The 19458-nt window shown below is 47.3% G+C and overlaps 2 protein-coding genes across 6 annotated transcripts in view; one reads left to right on the forward strand and one right to left on the reverse strand.

Moving 5' to 3' along the window:
- LOC140426496 (NADH-cytochrome b5 reductase-like) overlaps window positions 1-5934 on the reverse strand; it is a 62028-nt gene extending 56094 nt beyond the window's left edge. For 3 of the 5 annotated variants that reach the window (XR_011948215.1, XR_011948214.1, XM_072511328.1), the window contains exon 1: window positions 5815-5881. The gene's annotated coding sequence lies outside the window, so the exon portion shown is untranslated. Of the gene's footprint in view, window positions 1-5814 lie in introns of all 5 variants that reach the window. The other 2 variants (XM_072511329.1, XM_072511330.1) reach the window with 2 other exon arrangements.
- A 136-nt stretch (window positions 5935-6070) lies between these two features.
- Window positions 6071-19458, forward strand: part of mrpl37 (mitochondrial ribosomal protein L37) — a 50037-nt gene continuing 36649 nt past the window's right edge. Inside the window, exon 1 of the mRNA XM_072511327.1 lies at window positions 6071-6501. Coding sequence (XP_072367428.1) covers window positions 6177-6501 — 325 coding nt within the window. The 5' untranslated portion in view covers window positions 6071-6176. The remainder of the gene's footprint in view (window positions 6502-19458) is intronic.

Raw genomic sequence — 19458 nt, forward strand, 5'->3', positions numbered from 1 at the left:
ACGAGGAGATGTACCTGGGAAAGTAACGAGCTCCGGGTATATCAGGACCTGGGAGCGGAACCGGCAAAGAGGAGAGCCAGATTCAACCAGGTCAAGGCTGCCCTCTTTAAGAAGGGGGTGAAGTTCGGGATGCTGTACCCAGCCCGCCTCTAGGTGACCCACAACGGCCGTCAATACTACTTTGGAACACCAGAGGAGGCAATGGAGATCTTGTGAGACAATAAATTGGCACAGGTTCAAGGACCCTCTCCCACCCAGCTCACTCACTCTCGCAACGTCTTCCATCGGGCAGGAGATATAAAAGTCTGAGAACACGCACTAACATTCAAAAACAGCTTCTTCCCTGCTGTTACTAGACTCCTAAACGACCCTCTTATGGACTGGTCTGTTCTCTTCACACATCTTCTCTACCATGTAGTACTACACTGCTTCACCCGATGCCTGTGTCTATGTATTTACATAGTGTATTTTATGTTTGCCCTATTATGTATTTTTATTAAATCTGATTATGATGCCCCTGGTGGGACAGGAGGTGGAGGTCTCTATGGATGAAGAGAAAGCCTTTGATTGGGTAGAATGGGAGTATTTGTGGGAAGTTCTTGGACGATTCGGGTTTGGGCAGGGGTTTATGGATTGGGTCCGGTTGCTAAATATGGCCCCGGCAGCAAGTGTAAGGACGAATCGGGCGAGCTCGGGGTATTTTGGATAACATTGTGGGACAAGGCAAGGATGCACACTCTCCCTGGTGCTTTTTGGCCTGACGATAGAGCCACTGGCAATGGCACTTAGTGCATCAAGGAGTTGGAAAGGGATAATGCAGGGGGGTGGAGCATAGGGTTTTGTTATACGTAGATAGTTTGCTCCTCCATATTTCGGACCTGTTGGGTGACATCTTGGAGGAGTTTGGCCTGTTTTCTGGGTATAAATTAAACATGGGGAAGAGTGAAGTTTTCCGATTCAAGCAAGGGGACAGGCGGGGAGGCTGGGCGAGACGCCATTTAAAGTGGCGGGGATGAACTTTGGATACTTGGGTATCCAGGTGGCGCGGGGATGGGAACATTTGCACAAATTGAACCAACGCAGTTGGTTGAGCAGATGAGGGGGGGATTTTAGGAGGTGGGATGTGCTCCCGCTGGTTGCTTGTGGGGCGGGTGCAAACCGTGAAAATGATGGTGTTCCCGAGGTTGCTATTCGTTTTTCAGAACCGCCCCATTTTTATCCCAAAGGCTTTTTTTTTAGGAAAGTTAACGCCCTTATTTGGGGTTTGTTTGGGCGGGGAAATCCCCCGGGAAAAGAAGGTGCTGGTGGAAGAGGCGCATGGGGGGGGGGGGGGGGGGGGGGTTGCCTGGCCCAACCAAATTTAATGAACTACTACGGGGCAACAACTATAGCCATGGTTAGGAAGTGGGCGATGGGGGAGGGCTCATTGTGAGTGGATGGAGGCAGCCTCTTGTAAGGGCACTAGCTTAGGGCACTGTTGATGACATCTCTGCCGTTCTCACTGACCAGGTATTCCACAAGCCCGCTGGTGGTGGCTCGGAGGGTGTGGAGACAGCAGCGACAGCTACTGGAGGGTGCGTCAGTTTGGGTATCGTTCTGTGGGAACCACAGGTTTGCCTCAGGGAGGGGCTGGATGCGGGGTTTCGGGAGTGGCAGCGGGTGGGGATCGAAGGGTTTGGGGACATATTTGTGGGGGGGTGGGGGAGGTTTTTCGAGCCTCGAGGAACTGGAAGAGTATGAGCTGCCTGGTGGGAATGGGTTCCGGTACTGACAGGTACGGGATTACGTTAGGAAGCAGGTGTCATCCTTTCTTGACCTGCCGTCCACGGGGCTGCAGGACAAGGTGGTGTCGTAAACAGGAGTTGGAGAAGGCAGGATGTCAGAGATTTATAAGGAATTGCGGGATTGGGAGGGTGCCCCAATAGGAGAAGTTAAGCGGAAATGGGAGGAAGAGTTGGGGTTGGGGGGAGTTGAGATGGAGGCAGGGTTATGGGAGGAGACTCAGAGGAGAATGAACGCATCATCTTTGTGTGCTAGGCTTAGCCTCATTCAATTTAACGTAGTCCATAAGGTGCATATGACGGTGGCCAAAATTAGCAGGTTCTTTGAGAGGGGAGAGGATAGGTGTGGGCGGTGCGCAGGGGGCCCGCGAAGTAGGTCTGAAATTGGAGGGATTCTGGCAGGGGTATGCTGATGTTATGTCTTAGGTACTGAAGGTGAAGGTTGTCCCGAGTCCAGAAGTTCAGCGTGTAGGAAGTCCCGGGAGTCCAGGGGGCGAGAGAGGCCGACGTCTTGGCCTTTGCCTCCCTGGTAGCCCGGAGACGGATCTTGTTGGAATGGAGGGACTTGGGGCCACCAAAACCAGTAGTGTAGGTAAGTGACCTTGTGGAATTGCTAAAGCTGGAAAAGATTAAGTTTGCCTGTTATGTGACCTACTGTTTGTTCTCTTTTTCTTGGTTTTGGATTGTGTTTTATTTATATATTTATAAATGCCTTAATACAAATATTAAAAAACAAAGAAAGGGCAAGAGTTGAGAGCATTCAATACCACCGGGCATCCCGTAAGTGTTTTCTGGCTTCAGGAGCCAATCCCCCATTTATAACATTGTTCCTGCAGGAAAATCGGTTCTAACTAACAATGTTTTGATTTACAATTCAGTCTTTAGGAACCAATTGTCTCCTAAGTCTGAGCACTGCCTGTTTCATAAATTCAGAACAGGTTGGCATTGGAACAATTTCATATGGAACCAACCAGCACAGCAGCTACTTAATAAATTCAACAACTTGTATTTATCATAGAATCACTACAGTGCAGGAGGCCATTTGGCCAATCGAGTCTGCACCAGCCCTTGGAAAGAGCACCCTACCAAAGCCCACGCATCCACTCTATCCCTGTCACCCTACCCTACCTTTTGGACACTAAGGGACAATTTAGTATGGCAATTCATCTAACCTGCACATCTTTGGACTGTGGGAGGAAACTGAAGCACCCGGAGGAAACCCACGCAGACACGGGGAGAATGTGCAAACTCCACAGTCACCCAAGGCCGTAATTGAACCCGGGTCCCTGGAGCTGTGAGGCAGCAGTGCTAACCACTGTGTTACCATGCCACCCTGAATGTACCTTTAAATACCTTTATTGTAATAAAATATCTCAAGGTACTTCAAGTGACACTACTAAATATAAGCAGATACCAAGGCAAAGAGGCAGGTTTTAAGGAGTGTCTTAAAAGAGGAAAGTGAGATAAAGAGATGGAGAGTCTTCGGGAGGGAATTCCAGAGCTTTGGTGCCAGGCACCTGAAGGCACAGCCAGCACTGGTGGAGCAATTCAAATTGGAGATGCTCAAGAGGTCATAAGTAGAGGAGCACAGATATCTTTTGAGGGTTATGGGACTGGAGGAAATTACAGAGATAGAGAGGTTATGGAGGGATTTGAAAACAAGGATGCAAATTTTAAAATTGAGGTATTGTTTATCCAGGAACCAATGTAAACCAGCGATCACAGGGGTGACGGATGAACAGGACTTGGTGCAGGATCAAGTTTACAGATGCGCTGTGTGGGTCTGAGAGCTAGACCCTAAATAAGATTGATGAGAAGAGGAATATAGCTTTTGAATTATAGCTCTAGCAAAAGGATTTTAGAGTCAGCTAGTCAGAGCGAAAAAGCAATGATTTTTTTCTGCAGGCCAACTGGAGTTCTAGCGTATCACAGGTTTTTAGTTGAAGTGAGGAGGAGGAAATTGAGAAGGGTGAGAGTCTAGTGTTGGCGACAATAGAAGATGGGACATTAGGTAATGACAAGCCAGGTCAGAGAAGGAATGGATGGGTAGACATCAGAAACTACAGGAGGTAAAATGGCAGCAGCACACAGAACTGTAGTGAGCAGAGAGAGATGCCTGCAACTCATAATGGGTTGAGGCTGGAGAACATGGGAATCTGGTCAGAGGTACCTTAGAATTGTCAAGTGTGGAGGGAGCAAAGAGATGGATGAAGATTTCAACAGTAGATGAACTGAGGCAGGGGTGGAGCCAGATTATGTTACCGAAGTAAAGTAGGTCTTAGTGATGCTGTGGATGTGTGACTGATCGTTCATCTCAGGGTCAAATAGAAACCAAGGTTTCAAACAGTTGGGTCCAGCCTCAGAAGATGCCAGGTAAAGGGATGGAGTCAGTTGTTAGGATCAACCAGACAGCAATGTGCATATTAATGTTACTAAGAGGTTCCTATCAATAAATTATCTAATACATAACTAACTTTCAAATTCAAATCTATTGGCATGAAGCTTATGTTCATACTGGACAGGTCCCAGTATTTTATCTGTCACAGATGGCCACTAATTTTTTTTTTTTTTTTTTAAGTGCCCAATTATTTTTTTTCCCCAATTAAGGGGCAATTTAGCGTGGCCAAGCCACCTACCTTTCACATCTTTGGGTTGTGGAGGTGAGACCTACACAGACACGGAGAGAATGTGCAAACTCCACATGGATTGAGACCCAGGTCCATGGCACTGTGAAGCAGCAGTGCTATTATGCCACCATGCTGCCCTTTACAGACAGCCACTTAATGATTAATCATTTTTCTTTCCTGATATCAGATTGGCCACTAGTAGGGGTCTTATCTCGGAGTTACAAGGTTTCAAATTCATGGTGCACTTCAGCATTTAGGCATATATTGTAGGCTGACACCAGGCCAGTGATGATCGATGCATTATCAGAGGTGCAGTTGTTCAGAAACTAGATAGGGTAGTGCATTTGTTACTGTACTGAACTAAACCAGAGGAACTGTGTTCCAATCCCATGATGAGAACTTGAATTCAGTATTTTAAAAAGTGAAAATAAAAAGCTGGTATTAGTTTGCTGATGCCATTTAGGGAAGAAATTTTGTGTCCCTACTCTTTCTCAATATGTGTGACTTCAGCTTCAAACTATCATTGTTGACTCTTGACCGTCCTCCGAAGTGGTCTAGCAAGCCACTCAGTTGTACCAAAGTGCTGCAAGGAACGGCAGCAGTTCCAGAAGATCCACTAAGGGCATCCAGGGATGGGCATAAGTGCTAGCCTTGTCAGCACACCATCATCTCAACAATAAAAACAAAACATGAGATGTCTGTTCCAGCCGACTTACAAGATACCACATTATTCAGAGGGGGAATACTTCTGGTAATCTGCTCAATTAACCTTATCCCTGTTGGTGGGACCTTGTTGTTCGCAAACTTAGCAACCTTGATTCCCTACAAAACAAGTGACCTCTCTTCAAAAGTAGTTCATTGAATGTGTAATGTACAGGATGTCCTGAGAATCATAGAATCCCTACAGGGCAGAAGGAGGTAATTTGTCCCATCGAGTCTGCACCGACCCCTTGAAAGACCACGCTACCTAGGCCCAATCTCCCATCCTATCCCTGCAACCCCACCCTAAGGGTCAATTTAGCATGACCAATTCACCTAAACTGCACACCTTTGGACTGTGGGAGGAAACCGGAGCAGCCGGAGGAAACCCATACAGACACAGGAAGAACATGCAAACTCCACCCATACCCGTTTCTGTATGGGTTTCCTCCCAGTCACCCGAGATCAGAATCAAACCTGGGTCCCTGGCGTTGAGGCAGGAATGCTAACCACTGTACCACCGGGCCGCCCCAGAACGTGTGAGATGTTTGGCAAAAGCGCATTCCTTCTTCTTTCAATTTCGCCCGACGAAAATTAGAGGGCAAAAACACCTAAACCTCACAGAACACTCTGCGAGTGTTCCGATGGTTGGTAACAATGAAAATCCCAAAAATGAAATCATATTTCAAAGTAAGACAGGCGCTCACGAATTAACTGTTCCGGTTTGGCACGGCATTTGGAGTAGCACGGCCCATAGTCCAGCCTGACTGAAGAACAGGGAGACAATCTGTCAGGACAAATCACTCTCACGTGACACTCTCCACAATGAGCAACGGTCACCTTTGAACCCGCCCACTCCACCCTCTCTTCGCTGATTGGTCAAATGTGACATCCACGTCTATCTGTATGGTCACCTCCAATGTCAATTAAATACGCAAACCAATCGAGGCTCACCACCCGGCATCCCTTGCGCAGCCCTGTTGCCAGAGTAACGCAGCCGGGCCTGATTTTTCTCCTGAAGCCTCCGATTAACCGGTGGATCGAGTTTTTGTTTTAAACATTTCCCGCGATGTGGAATCGGGGTTCGCGTGTCCGGGTGCTAAGTTTAGTGCCTGCGTTGTCAGGCTGCCGTCTCCTCCACGTCACCGCCAGGATGTCCGCCCAGGCCCAGGGGTCGCAGAAGAAGCCGGAGCCGGTGGAAATCCCGGGCCTGGAGCCCATCACATACTGGGACAGGATGCACTATCTGCCGGGCTTGGCCGACCCCAAATGTCCGGTCTGGGATAGAGGTTGGGAAGACCCCTTCCACCGCCGGGGGCCCAAGTATGAGGAAATGCCGCGGTACAACGAGAAGCCGTGTTACACATTCCACCAGAGAACCAAGATGCTGGAGGGTAAGGATTGGGCTGCCCGGGTACTAAAGGGTACTCAGCTGCTCTAAATGGGACAGAGGTTGGGTGCTTGATTAGTTCGCATTTGAGTCCCTCGACTGGCTATAAGAGTACCGTTTGGGAAGAAAATAATTCGAGGCCCTTATGGTCCCATTGAAATACAGACGGTTCATTCTCGGCACGGTAGCATTGTGGATAGCACCATTGCTTCACAGCGCCAGGGTCCCAGGTTCGATTCCCGGCTTGGGTCACTGTCTGTGTGGAGTCTGCATGTTCTCCCCGTGTGTGCGTGGGTTTCCTCCAGGTGCTCCGGTTTCCTCCCACAGTCCAAAGATGTGTAGCTTAGGTGGATTCGCCATGATAAATTCCCCTTGGTGTCCAAAATTGCCCATAGTGTTGGGTGGGGTTACTGGGTTATGGGGATAGGGTGGAGGTGTTGACCTTGGGTAGGGTGCTCTTTCCCAAGAGCCGGTGCAGACTCGATGGGTCGAATGGCCTCCTTCTGCACTGTAAATTCTATGAAATTCTCTCCGTGATTGCGTGGTCTCACCCCCACAGCCCAAAGATGTGCAGGGTAGGTGGATTGGCCACACTAAATTGCCCTTTAATTTGGAAAAAAGAGGCAGCCGGACATTGCCCTTGGTCTTGGCTAAGGATGCAGTCCATCAATGTTGAGGAGGTAAAGGGCCCCAAACAAAGTGATTGAATATGTTGGAGTTGCACTGTTTATCTGCAACTGTGCAAAACTGAAAGACCAGGGACATCCTTATAGTAATCCATCCCCAGGTCTGAAGTTTGTCATGGGTACCGGTCCCATCTCTCCCTGGACACCTGCTCAGGCTCAACCAGAGAGTGCAAATTCATGGTGCCTGATTCACCTGAGACTGTTTGCTTTCATGACACTGTCAGCACAGTAAATGTTTAACCCCACCTTCTTACAAATCATGAGACAAACGTCCAAGGTTAAAGGATTTAGTATAAAATCATAAGATAGCTTTTTTTTTTTCAAGCATAAAACTGGCCATCTATGTTAGTTTTCAAACTTCAGTTGTTTATTTAATCTGCAGCAGGTCAGAGCTCTTGTATTTAATTTTTTTCACTTTTTTCCTAAAATCCTCCTGTTATTTGGGTATGGTTATGGCTGCTCCTGAGGGAAGGGGTCAAATGCCACATTATTTACTCAGAAGCCCAGGAGTCTGCAGCAAAAAGCATTGGATCTAGAACTCCGGACTCGCATCCGATGGATATCAGGCAGGGAGATGGGAGGGTTCCCTGTCATGTTAGTGCACTTGTATGCATCTGTTTGTTAGTTATATCAATGTACCTCTTAAATGAATTTGGCTGAAAATATTAATTTTAACGTCTTTGATAGCTAGGTAAAAAGGTAAAGTTCCCATAGTCCCAGATGACCATAGGCTGCTTTCCCCTTTGAAGGGGTGAGCTGGCTGGTGGTGATTTAACCTGAGAATCATACCTCCAGGGCAAGGTTGAGAAGGTGGGACTTTATGAATAACCTCAGCTGGTACGGGATAGCTAGCATGCAAGTATGCAATCTAATCTACCTGTTATTTATTAATGGAATTCCATAACTATCTCCAGTGTACCCTGTCCTATTTCCCATCTTTTCTTTCCAATGTATTTGTGTTCTTCCCTTTATTGTAAAATACATGTATCGTTAACTGTGTCCCCTCTTTTTTAGTTTTAATATAAAACCTAGTTTTATTCTGGTCATTGTGTCCCAGGTGTACCCCTAAAGAAAGCTGTGAAATCTGAATCCTATTGAAGCTTTGGTGACAATACTGTGTGTGCAGCAGGTTTTGAAAACCTGAGGGTCCAGCAGATAGATTGCTGTTCACTCTGCATCACACCCTTGACTGCTACCTTTCCTGCTAACTCTCTTGTCACTCTGAGTGGCTCTCAGTCCAGCAATTGCAATCTTTGCCCTAGCTGTGGTACTTGTGATTCTGTAGCTTGTTCCTCTTCTGTTATCTGGAGGCTTTGCTTCCATATTGAGGGGGAAAGAAGACCTTGTGTGTGTGTGTGATCTACTGGAGCACAGCAGGACCTGTTTGTTTCTGTTAAAAACATCCTTGCCTTTGTCACCACTATGTTCACACTCTACCGTTCTCTTATTGCTATGCTGTCTGATCTACCCTGGCTTCTGACTGCAACAAATTGGTTTTGAAAATTCTCACCCTTGTTTTCAAATCTTCCATGGCATTGGGGATCTTAGCTGGGGCGCTGGTCACCTTGGTTAACAGTGATGATCTGGAAAAGATTAACAAGGCATTTGAGTACATTTTTATCAGGGGTTGTATAGATCCGAGCGCCAGGGAGATGGCGATGGGGCACTTTCTAAATGGGTTAGCGTTCCTGGAGGTGGAGAGGAGGAAAGGACAGGAGTTGAAGGCGCCATTTGGATTGGAGGAGATGCTGGAGGCCATTAGGCAGATGCAATTAGGGAAGACACTGGGGCAGGATGGCTTTCCGGTAGAATTTTATGAATAGTTCTCGGCAGCATTGGCACCCCATCTCCTGAGGATATACAATGATTCATCGGCATGGCAAGAGTTGCCGGTCACGTTGGCGCAGACGTTGATCGCTTTGATTCCAAAAATGGATAAGGACCCAGTGGAGTGTCTATTTCCCTGCTGAATACCGATGTGAAGGTGTTGGCAAGGCGACTGGAGGGATGTGCCGGTGGTGGTTTCTGAGGATCAGATAGATTTTGTCAAGGCGTGGCAATTGTCAAGCAACGTCAGGCGGTTGTTGAATGTAGTGATGACTAAATCTGGGGGGAAGTTGCCAGAAGTTGTTATCTTAATGGACATGGAGAAGGCTTTTAACCGGCCAGAATGGAGGTACTTGTTTGAGGTCCTGGGGCGATTTGGGTTTGGACCCGTGTTCATCTCTTGGATGAGATTGCTGTATACCGCCCCCGCAATGCGGTGAGCTGTGATATTTCCGGCTGCATAGGGACTCGAGACAGGGATGCCCGCTGCTTGTGTTGACTATTGAGCCTCTGGCTATCATGCTTTGGGCATCAAAGGAGTGGAAGGGTATTGAAAGAGGCCACAGCGTGGTGCTCTGTGCCGATGATCTGCGCTGGTATGCATGGAGAAGATAACGGGTCTGTTCGGGATATTTGGCGCCTTTTCAGGGTACAAACTCAATGTGCTATAGAGTGAGATATTCCCTGTGAACACCCAGGTGGGAAGTGCCAACTTGGGAGCCCTGCTGTTCAAGATGGCCGAAACAAGGTATCGGTATTTGGGATTCGGTGGCTCATGATTGGGCTATGGTGCACAAGTGGAACTTGGCCAGTTTGGTAGAGATGATCTGAAGAAGTGGGAAGGCCTTCGGTTGTTCTTGACAGGGAGAGTGCAGACCATAAAGATAAACAGTTTCCCAGGTTTTTGTTTGTATTTCGGTCTCTCCCGATATTCCTCCCCAAGGCATTTTTACGGAGGGTAGATAAGCTAATCTCGGTCTTCGTGTAGGCAGTCAAGACACCCAAGATTTGGAGGGCTTTCTTGAAAAGGGGACGGCATGCGGGGGGCTGGCACTTCCACATTTGTTATTTTATTACTGGGCAACGAATGTGGAAAATGTGTGGTGGTGGTGGGTAGAGGAGGCCTCCTGGGAGGGTGTGTGCTTAAGGGCTGTCGCAACGGCCCCTCCAATTTTCGTTAACCAGGTATACAGCGAGCCCGGTTGTGGTGGCATCCCTTAAGATCTGGAACCAGGGCAGCACGGTGGTCACAGCTTCAGGGTCCCGAGTTCAATTCCATCCTTGGGTGACTGTCTGTACGGAGTTTGCACTTTCTCCCAAGTCTGCGTGGGTTTCCTCCCACAGTCCAAAATGTGAGGGTTAGGAGGATTGGCTATGCTAAATTGCCCTTGAGTGTCCAAAATGTTTAGGTGGCGTTACTGGGTTACGGGGATGGGGTGGAGGCGTGGGCTTAAGTAGGATGCTCTTTCCAAGGGCCGGTGCAGACTCAATGGGCTGAATGGCCTCCTTCTGCACTGTAAATTCTATGATCTCACGGTGCCGACGTCCCAGTTTCGATCCCGGCTCTGGGTCAATGTCCGCGTGGAATTTGCACATTCTCCCCGTGTTTGCGTGGGTTTCGCCCCTACAGCCCAAAGATGTGTAGGGTAGGTGGATTGGCCATGCTAAATTGCCCCTTAATTGGAAAAAAATAGTTGGGTACTCTAAATTTATTTTTTCAAAAGATCTGGAAGCAGCTTTGGCAACACTTTGGAGTGGGTGGAATGTCGATACTGGCCCCAATATGTGGGAATCATAGGTTTGCACCAGTGAGGTTGGACGCCATGTATAGGAATTGGAGTAAGGGGGAGGATTAGGGACATGTTTGTGAAAGGGAAGTAGGATCGCATATGGAGGAGTTGCTGGGTTATACCAGTTGCCGAGGGGAAGTGAATTCAAATATATGCAGCTACAGGTCTCTGATTGAAAGGAGCTCCCTTCGTTCTCTCAGCTGCCGAGTCATACCCTACTGGTTAGGTTGTTATCAGATGATGAGTTGGGGTAAGACGTATTTTAGCTATTTATGGGTGGCTTCTAGAAACAGGGAAGGCACCATTAGAAGAAATAAAGGGGAAGTGGGAGGAGGAGCTTGGGGCGGGGGGGGGGGGGGGGTGAGGGGGGGGGGGGGGTTGGTGCCTAGAGTGGTATTTGGTAATTTTGTGTTGAGTGAACTCTACTTCCTCGTGTGTCAGGATGAACCTGATACAGTTCAAGGTGGTCCACAGAGCTCATATGACGCGGGCTTGGATGAATAGATTATTCCCTGAGGTGGAGAATAGGTGCGAGAGATATGCAGGAGGCCCGGCAAATCATGTACACATGTTCTGGCCCTGCCCAAAGCTAGTAGAGTTTTGGACATTGTTCTTTGAGACATTGTCAGAGATCATGGGGGTGAGGGTGGAGCCGTGCCCGCTGGTGGCGATCTTTGGAGTGTCAGAGATGCTGGAGCTACTGGAGGAGAAAGAGCCAAGCCCGTGGCCTTCCCCTCTCTGATTACTCGGCAGCGAATTCTGCTAGGGTTGTGGACGGCGGCACCACCGAAGGCATCGACATGGCTGGGCGGCATGGGGGAATTCCTGCGGTTGGAAAAAAAATTTATGTTTGCTCTTAGAGGTTCTGAGGAGGGATTTTGCGTGAGATAGAGGCTGTGTATATCTGTGTTAAAAGATTTGTTTATCCCTGGCGGGTCAGGGAGTGGGGGGGGTCTTCTCTGGGAGAGGGTTAAGTTGGGCAAGGTTTGGCACAGTGGTGCCCACAGCTCTGAGGACCCATGTTCGATCCCAGCCCTGGGTCACTGTCCATGTGGAGTTTGCACATTCTCCCCGTGTCTGTGGGGGTCTCACCCCCGCAACCCAAAGATGTGCAGGTTAGGTGGATTGGCCATGCTAAATTGCCCCTTAATTGGAAAAAATAATTGGGTACTCTAAATTTTAAAAAAACTTGGGCAAGGTATAAAAAGGAGGAAACTGACAAACCATTTGTACTTTAACTTGTTTTTGGATGGTTGTGTAATTTTTTTGTTATGTTTGAAATAAAATATTTTATTTTTAAATTGAGTGGACAAAACTCTGCCAGGTGAAGTGTATTGTGAAAAATTATTGGTCATCTACTTTGGACCGAAGATATGTGCATATTCTAAATGGCGAGAAGTGCGGGATTGCGGACGATCGGAGAGATTGAGAAGAGCAAGTGCAGGAGTCCAAAAGGGAATTCAAAAGACTAAAGACTGAGGAATGAGAAAACAACAACTCAAAGCGCCTTTAATGTAATAAACTGTTCCATGGTGCTTTACAGTAACATTACAAAACTAGGTACTATTTGACACCAAACCAATATATATTAGGTCAGATGACGAAAAACTTGGTCAAAATGTTAGGTTTTAAGAACTGTCTTAAAGGAAGAAATTGATGTTGTGATGTGGAAAGGTGTAGTGAGAGAATTCCAGAGCTTGGGGCCTAAGCAACTGAAGGCACAGCCACCAACGATGGAGCAATTAGTGTGGCCAATCCACCTACCCTGCACATCTTTGTGTTGTGAGAGTGAGACCCATGCAGACACGGGGAGAATGTGCAAACTCCCCACGGACGGTAAGGCTGGGCCGGGATCGAACCTGGGTCCTTGGCGCTGTGAGGTAGCAGTGCTAACCACGTCGCCTCCATGCCGCCCTCAAAATTAGTAAACTTAACTGCATTAGAGTAGATTAATATTTCAAATTCGGATTGACAATATTGTTTTTTACTGCTGGATGTAAATTTCATACATCTATCCTAAAGCTTTATTGAAATTCTAGAGTCAATGCTTAAGTGGCTATTGACATAGTTATGCTTGTCAATCATCTCAGTTATCTGAATTGCATTCAAATGATGCCAGGAAATAATACTCACCATAGTGCTGTCACATACTAAAATATGTGTCAAAGTATTTTACAAGAAGTAGGAAAATAACATGCAAAGCTGGAAGGAAAAGAAAATATTTAAGCATGGGCAGAAGTCTAGTTGAAGAAAAGGATTTTAAAATGAGGGATAGGAGTAGAAAGTTTCAGAGAATAGAGATGGAGTGGCTGGAATAGTGGTACCCAACAGTGTGAAATGAGAAATAAAGAGTGAGTTAGTAGGTGAGTTTGGAGAAATATGGCTGGAAGGGATGCCCAATGGAAAGATAATTAATCTTGTTATAAAAGGCTACAGATGGAAATGCAACAGAATGTCAAGGATCAGATCAAGCATAAAACTGGAGAAATTCAAATGGATGAGGGAATTGAACTTGCTTGCAAACTACCCCTAGAAGTATTTGTTTTTAGATCTAAGTATATCCTGTGCCCAAGGGACACTGTTTTTGAACGATGCTCAGAAAACATTAATTCATACACGAGTGTGCACTTGACTGCAAATATATGTAGACTGTGGTGGTCTAGCCAGAATCTCTCAAATCATACAGCTCTTCTGTGTCCAAATACCACTCTTTTTAAATACTGGAGTTACATTAGCTACCCTGCAATCTATAGGAACTGTTCGAGAGTTTATAGAATCTTGAAAGATGACCACCAATGCATCCACCAATTCTAGGGCCACTTTCTTAAGTACTCTGGAATGTAGATTATCAGGCCCTGGAGATTTATCAGCTTTCAATCCCATCAACACCATTTCTCTACTAATATTGATCTCCTTCAGTTCCTCGCTCTCACTAAACACTGCTTTCCCCTACATTTCTGGTATCTTATTTATGTCCTCATTTGTGAAGACAGAAACAAAGTATGTATTTTGTTGCTCAGCCATTTCTTTGTCCCCCCCCATTATAAATCCCCTGTTTCTGACTATAAGGGACCTACGTTTGTCTTTAATGTTTTTCTCTTCACGTATCTATAAAACCTTTTTTTTAAAACTCATTTTATTCAAACTTGTATCAAAGTAGAAATAAACACCCTGGGAAACATTCTTCCCAACAATCAACTATACAGTTTGTACAGATTTTTCTCCTTTTTCACCCCCCACTCCCCTGCGATGAACAGCTCCTCAAACACGGTCACAAACATCCCCCACCTTTTCTCAAACTCCCCTGCTGAGCCCCTTAACTCCTACTTTATCTTCTCTAACCGCAGGAAGTCATAATCATCCAACCATGCTGCTACCCACTGTGGCGATGCCGCCCGCCACTCCAGCAAAATTTCTCCGCGTCCATGGACACCACCACCTGCGGTACCAGAGCTCTCAACGGATTCATCACCACATTCACAGCTGTCTTCTATTACTCGCGAGCTGCCTGCCCTTCACGAAGCCTGTTTGATCTTCTGCAACCACCCCCGGGACACAATCCTCCACCCTCCCCGCCAACAACTTAGCCAATACTTTCACATCCGTGCTCAATAGTGATATGGGTCTATACTACCCACATTCCACCGGATCCTTCCCTTTTTTGGGAATTAGTGTGATTACTGCCTGCTTCATCGTCTCTGGCAACTCCCCCTTCTCCAATGCTTCATTAAATGCCCCCAACAGATGTGGTGCCAGGTCCGCTGCAAATTCCTTATAAAATTCTGCCGGGTACCCATCTGGCTCCGGGGCCTTCCCCGACTTCATACCCCTGATACTATCCAGCACCTCCCTCAGCCCCAGCGGATCCTCCAACACCTGCCTCTTTGCTTCCTCCACCTGGGGAAATTCCAGCTCGTCCAGAAACCACCCCATGTCCCTCTCCTCTCCTCCTGGGTCTGCCTCATAAAGTCCCTGGTAATCCTCTCTAAATGCCTTATTTATCTTCCCTGGCTCTGACACCACATCCCCAGCCCCAATCCGGATCTTCAATATTTCCCTGGACGCAGCCTGCCTCCGCAGCTGGTGCGCCAGCATGTGGCTCGCCTTCTCCCCATACTAGTATTGCACCCCTCTTGCCCTACGCAGTTGCCCTAACGCCCTCCCCGTTGTCAGCCTGTCAAATTGCCCCAGCAACCTTTTCCTCCTCGCCAATCCTTCCATGGTGGGCACCCTCGAATATTCCCTGTCCACCTCCACTGTCTCGCTCACAAGATGGTCATGTTCCGCCCTCCTTTCCTTATTCGCACGAACCGTAAATGAGAATTTCTCCCTGGACCACTGCCTTCAGTGCTTCCCAAAAAATGCCCGCCGACACAGCCCCATTCTGATTGAACTCCACATAATTCCTAATCGCCAACCGCACCTCATCACAAAAACCTTCATCCGCCAACAACCCCGAGTCAAACCTCCACCCCGGCCTCTGCTCTCGTCCCGTACTGAACAGAATATCTAGCCAGTGGGGTGCATGGTCCAAGATAACTATCCCCGCATACTCTGCCCCCTCCACCCCAACCAAAATCTCCTGTCCCACTACAAAGTAATCAATCCTCGAATACACTTTATAGACGTGTGAAAGAAGGGATACTCCCTTCCCCCTGGGTTCTGAAAGCGCCATGAATCCACCATACCATCCTCTCCAAAAAAAACCCCAGCTCCCTTGCCATTCGTACCCTACCCATTGACCTGGGGCTCGATCGATCCACCCTCGACTCCAGGACACAGTTAAAATCTCCTCCCGTGATCAACTGGTACGTGGCCAAATCCGGGATTGCTGCCAGCAACTCCCTCATAAAACCCACATCATCCCAAATTTGGGGCATACACATTTACTAACACTACCGGTGCCCCTTCCAATACCCCACTCACAAATCTCCCACCTGGATCCCTCACCTCCTTCGCACTCCCTAATCCCATTTTTTTGCTCATTAAAATCGCCACACCCCTCGATTTCAAATCAAACCCCGAGTGGAAAAACCTGCCCGACCCACCCCTTAACCTAACCTGGTCCTTCACATGGAGGTGTGTCTCCTGCAAAAAAACAACCCCCGCTTTCAAGCTCCTGAGGTGCGCGAACACCTGCGACCGTTTAACCGTCCCATTCAGTCTCCGGACGTTCCACGTTACCAACCTGACTCCGCGGAAGCTTGCGCCTCCAATCCCCTCTACTGTCCGTCATCTTCCCCACTTAACTCCTGCCCCTTTAATTCCACTCTGTACCTAGCCCATCCCAGATGGCCCCTTTCTTCTCCCTTGACCATGTCATCTCTCACCCCCTGCCGCGTCGCAGAAACCCCCCCCCCGCTTTTCCCTTTCCCCTTCTTTCTCACCCCCCCCCCCCCCCCCCCGGCCACCCCTCTTGGCCTTCCCCAGCACCTCACTTACGTTCACCAGCATAACCTGCTGGCGCGGCTGCCCCTGCCCAAAGGCACATCCTAATGACCCCCCCCCCCCCCCAACACACACCTCAGCTCAAAGAAGAAGGCCTCCTGCTGGCTTTACCCTCCCCACCCAAACAAGAACTTCTCCTGGACTCCAGGTAGCCTTCTCCAAAGGCAAACAAACAGATGTTAAACACCAACAGTCCCATAAAACAGGAGGGGGGGATGGGAACATCCATCCCCACATAAACCTTTCACCCCTACAACTCCTTACAATCTCAACATTGAACAGAACCCCCCCCCCCCACACACACACACACACACACAAATAGGCGAAAATCCCCCAACCCCTACACCCACTTCAAACATGCTCCCGACCATTACATAGTGCCAGCACCCCGGTTCCCAAGCATTGTCCACTCCGTTCTCCCCTAGTTTATGCTCCTTTAATGAAGTCTTCGGCCGCTTCTGGGATCTCAAAATAATACTCCCGGCCTCCGCACTTCAGCCATAATTTCGCCGGTAGAGCACCCCAAACCTGATCTGCCGCCGGTACAGCACCGTCTTGGCCTTGTTGAAACCTGCCCGCCGTTTTGCCAACTCTGCTCCGATGCCCTGATAAATCCGGACGTTATTTCCCTCCCAGCCGTGGCTACGCTTCTCCCTGGCCCACCGTAGAATTTTCTCTTTCTCCACAAATTTATGGAGTCGCATGACCCCCGCCCACGGTGGCTCCCCAGCTCTAGGCTTTTGTCTCGGAGACCTATGCGCTTGGTCCACTTCAGGGGCCTTATCTAGCACCCCTTCTGCCACCAGTCCCGCCAGCATCCTCGAGCCGTACCTCGTGGCACTCACACCTTCCACTCCTTCAGGCAGGCCCCCGCAGGTTCTGTCTTCTCGAGGTATTGTCCTGCTCCTCAACCTTTGCCCTCAGCATTTTACAAAGGTCTCCTAGGAGCCCCACCTCCGACTCCAGAGCCACCACACGATTGCTGTGGTCCGAGATCACTCCTTCAACCTCGCAAATCTGTGACCCATGCACCTTCAAACAAATTCCTCATGAATTTCTTTCCTCTGTTTATGGAACTCCTCCTTGATAAAAGTCATCAGTTTCTGTATCTGGGGGCCTTACAGCTTGCCCCTCCCCCGCCTGCATGCTGGAAGAGAATGTCTGTGAAGCACAAGACTCTTTTTCAACTTTCTAGCCAAACCTCTCACTGTTTTCTGCCGGGACCGGTGATCAGAAGGCATGCCATTCCAGGGGTAAATTACTCCTCTAACATTCACCTATGCCTTTTCATCAAAATTCCACCCGGATCTGGGTAAAAAGAGCCCTTTTCTGTGACTTTGAACAGGAACAGCCCTTTGTGACCAACCACTCCATGGTCACAAGCGGAAGTCCATATATAAAACCTTTTGCAGTCAGTTAATATGTTTCATGCAAGCTTATTCTATTCCCCTCTTCTTAATCAATCCCTTGGTCGTTCTTTGCTCAATTCTAAACTGCTCCCAATATTCGGACCTATTGGTTTCTTCTTTTTTAATAAATTTAGAGTGTCCAATTAATTTTTTCCAATTAAGGGGCAATTTAGTGCGGCCAATCCACCTACCCTGCCCATCTTTGGGTTGTGGGTGCGAAACCCACCCAAAGATGGGGAGAATGGGCAAACTCCACACGGACAGTGATCCAGAGCCAGGATCGAACCTGGGACCTCGGCGCCTTGAGGCAGCAGTGCTAGCTACAGTGCCGTCGTGCTGCCTGTTTTTCTTCACCAATTTGTATGTTTCTTTTCAACACTAACTCTAATTTCCCTTAGCCATGGATTGGCCACCTTTCCCGTTTTACTTTCGTGCCAGACGGGAATAAACAATTGTTACAGTTTCCCCATGTGCACCGTGAATGTTTACCATTGCCTATTGTAAGGGTCCTTCCCATTTATTCCCTTATTCCCCCTTTCTTTTATTTTGATATTATTGTTAATCCATGAATGATTAATAGACATGTATCTTTAAGTCAAGCAGCAGAATTCAGAGGTTACAGAAGAGAACACTTTGCTGGTTTGAACAGGAGCTTCAGATTTGTCGGCACCAGAGAGAGAGATGGGGTGGGACTCAGTTTGATTGATTGGCTGGTAGCCAATAAATTTGCCCAAAAGGTCGTACTCTGCCAGGTAACAGGCGGTGATTGGATCTTATCACAGTGGAATGATTTTCAGAGTCCCAAGGAGTTTCAGTTTTGTCTCCTGAAAGCACAGGGAGAAGGTTTCTCTCTCTCCACTGTGTTCTCTCCAGAAAGGCTGTATTTCCTAGGGCTGCAGAGAACCTGAATGAATTAATCTACAGGAAAACCATTACAGGCTGGCTGCATACAAAAACAAAAACCTTCTCTCTCTCTCCAGATAGGCTGTGAGTGCTAGATTTCTGAAACTATAGTGAGCTAAACAAACATATAATAAAAGCCACAAACTGAATGTAAAGTTTCAAGAGGAATAAAGTTCTGGAAACCATCAGAAACAAAGACTCTTCTCTTTCCCCTTATGATTTTATACCTCTTTCTTCCCCTCTTCAATTTGTTTCAAATCTTGCCATAATTTAAAATTCCCCACTTTCTTGTATTTCGTGGAATTATTGTTTCTCTCTGATGATATGTCGACATTTCTTTCAAGCATCTCTTGCTTTTTCTGGCACCACAGGGACAATGTAAAGTATCCTGTCACAGTGTAAAGTATAATGATTCGTTCTTTATTTTACTCTGCATAATAAATTTGAACCTAGTTGATCAATGAGTTATGATCTTGATTTAATAGCTGCTACCATGTGTAGGTTGGTAGAGGATCAATCCTGCATGAGGTGGAAAAATGCTTTACTGCGGTAATAGTTTTTGTCACTGCCACCTAAGTTGTTATAGATTAATTAAAAACAAGTGAAATAAAATTGTGCTATGCAGCAATATGTTCTGATTTACAAGTTTTTAGAGAGTTGCTGAATCAAATGATATTAATGCAGTACTTAATGCATGTTCATAAAAAATCATTTCCATTTATCGCTCATTATCATTGTGCACTTCTGAAATTTAAACAGCATCCTGGTGTAGGTGGTTAAAACATTGAGACAATTAGTTACCTTGGAAAATAAATTCATCAAATGAAATGTGGGAGAATTCTGTATTTTCTCTAGGTAATAATTTGCCAACAATCATGGGGACTTTGAAAAGTATAAT

Source organism: Scyliorhinus torazame, chromosome 7, assembly GCF_047496885.1.
Source record: "Scyliorhinus torazame isolate Kashiwa2021f chromosome 7, sScyTor2.1, whole genome shotgun sequence".
Classification (NCBI taxonomy): Eukaryota; Metazoa; Chordata; class Chondrichthyes; order Carcharhiniformes; family Scyliorhinidae; genus Scyliorhinus; species Scyliorhinus torazame.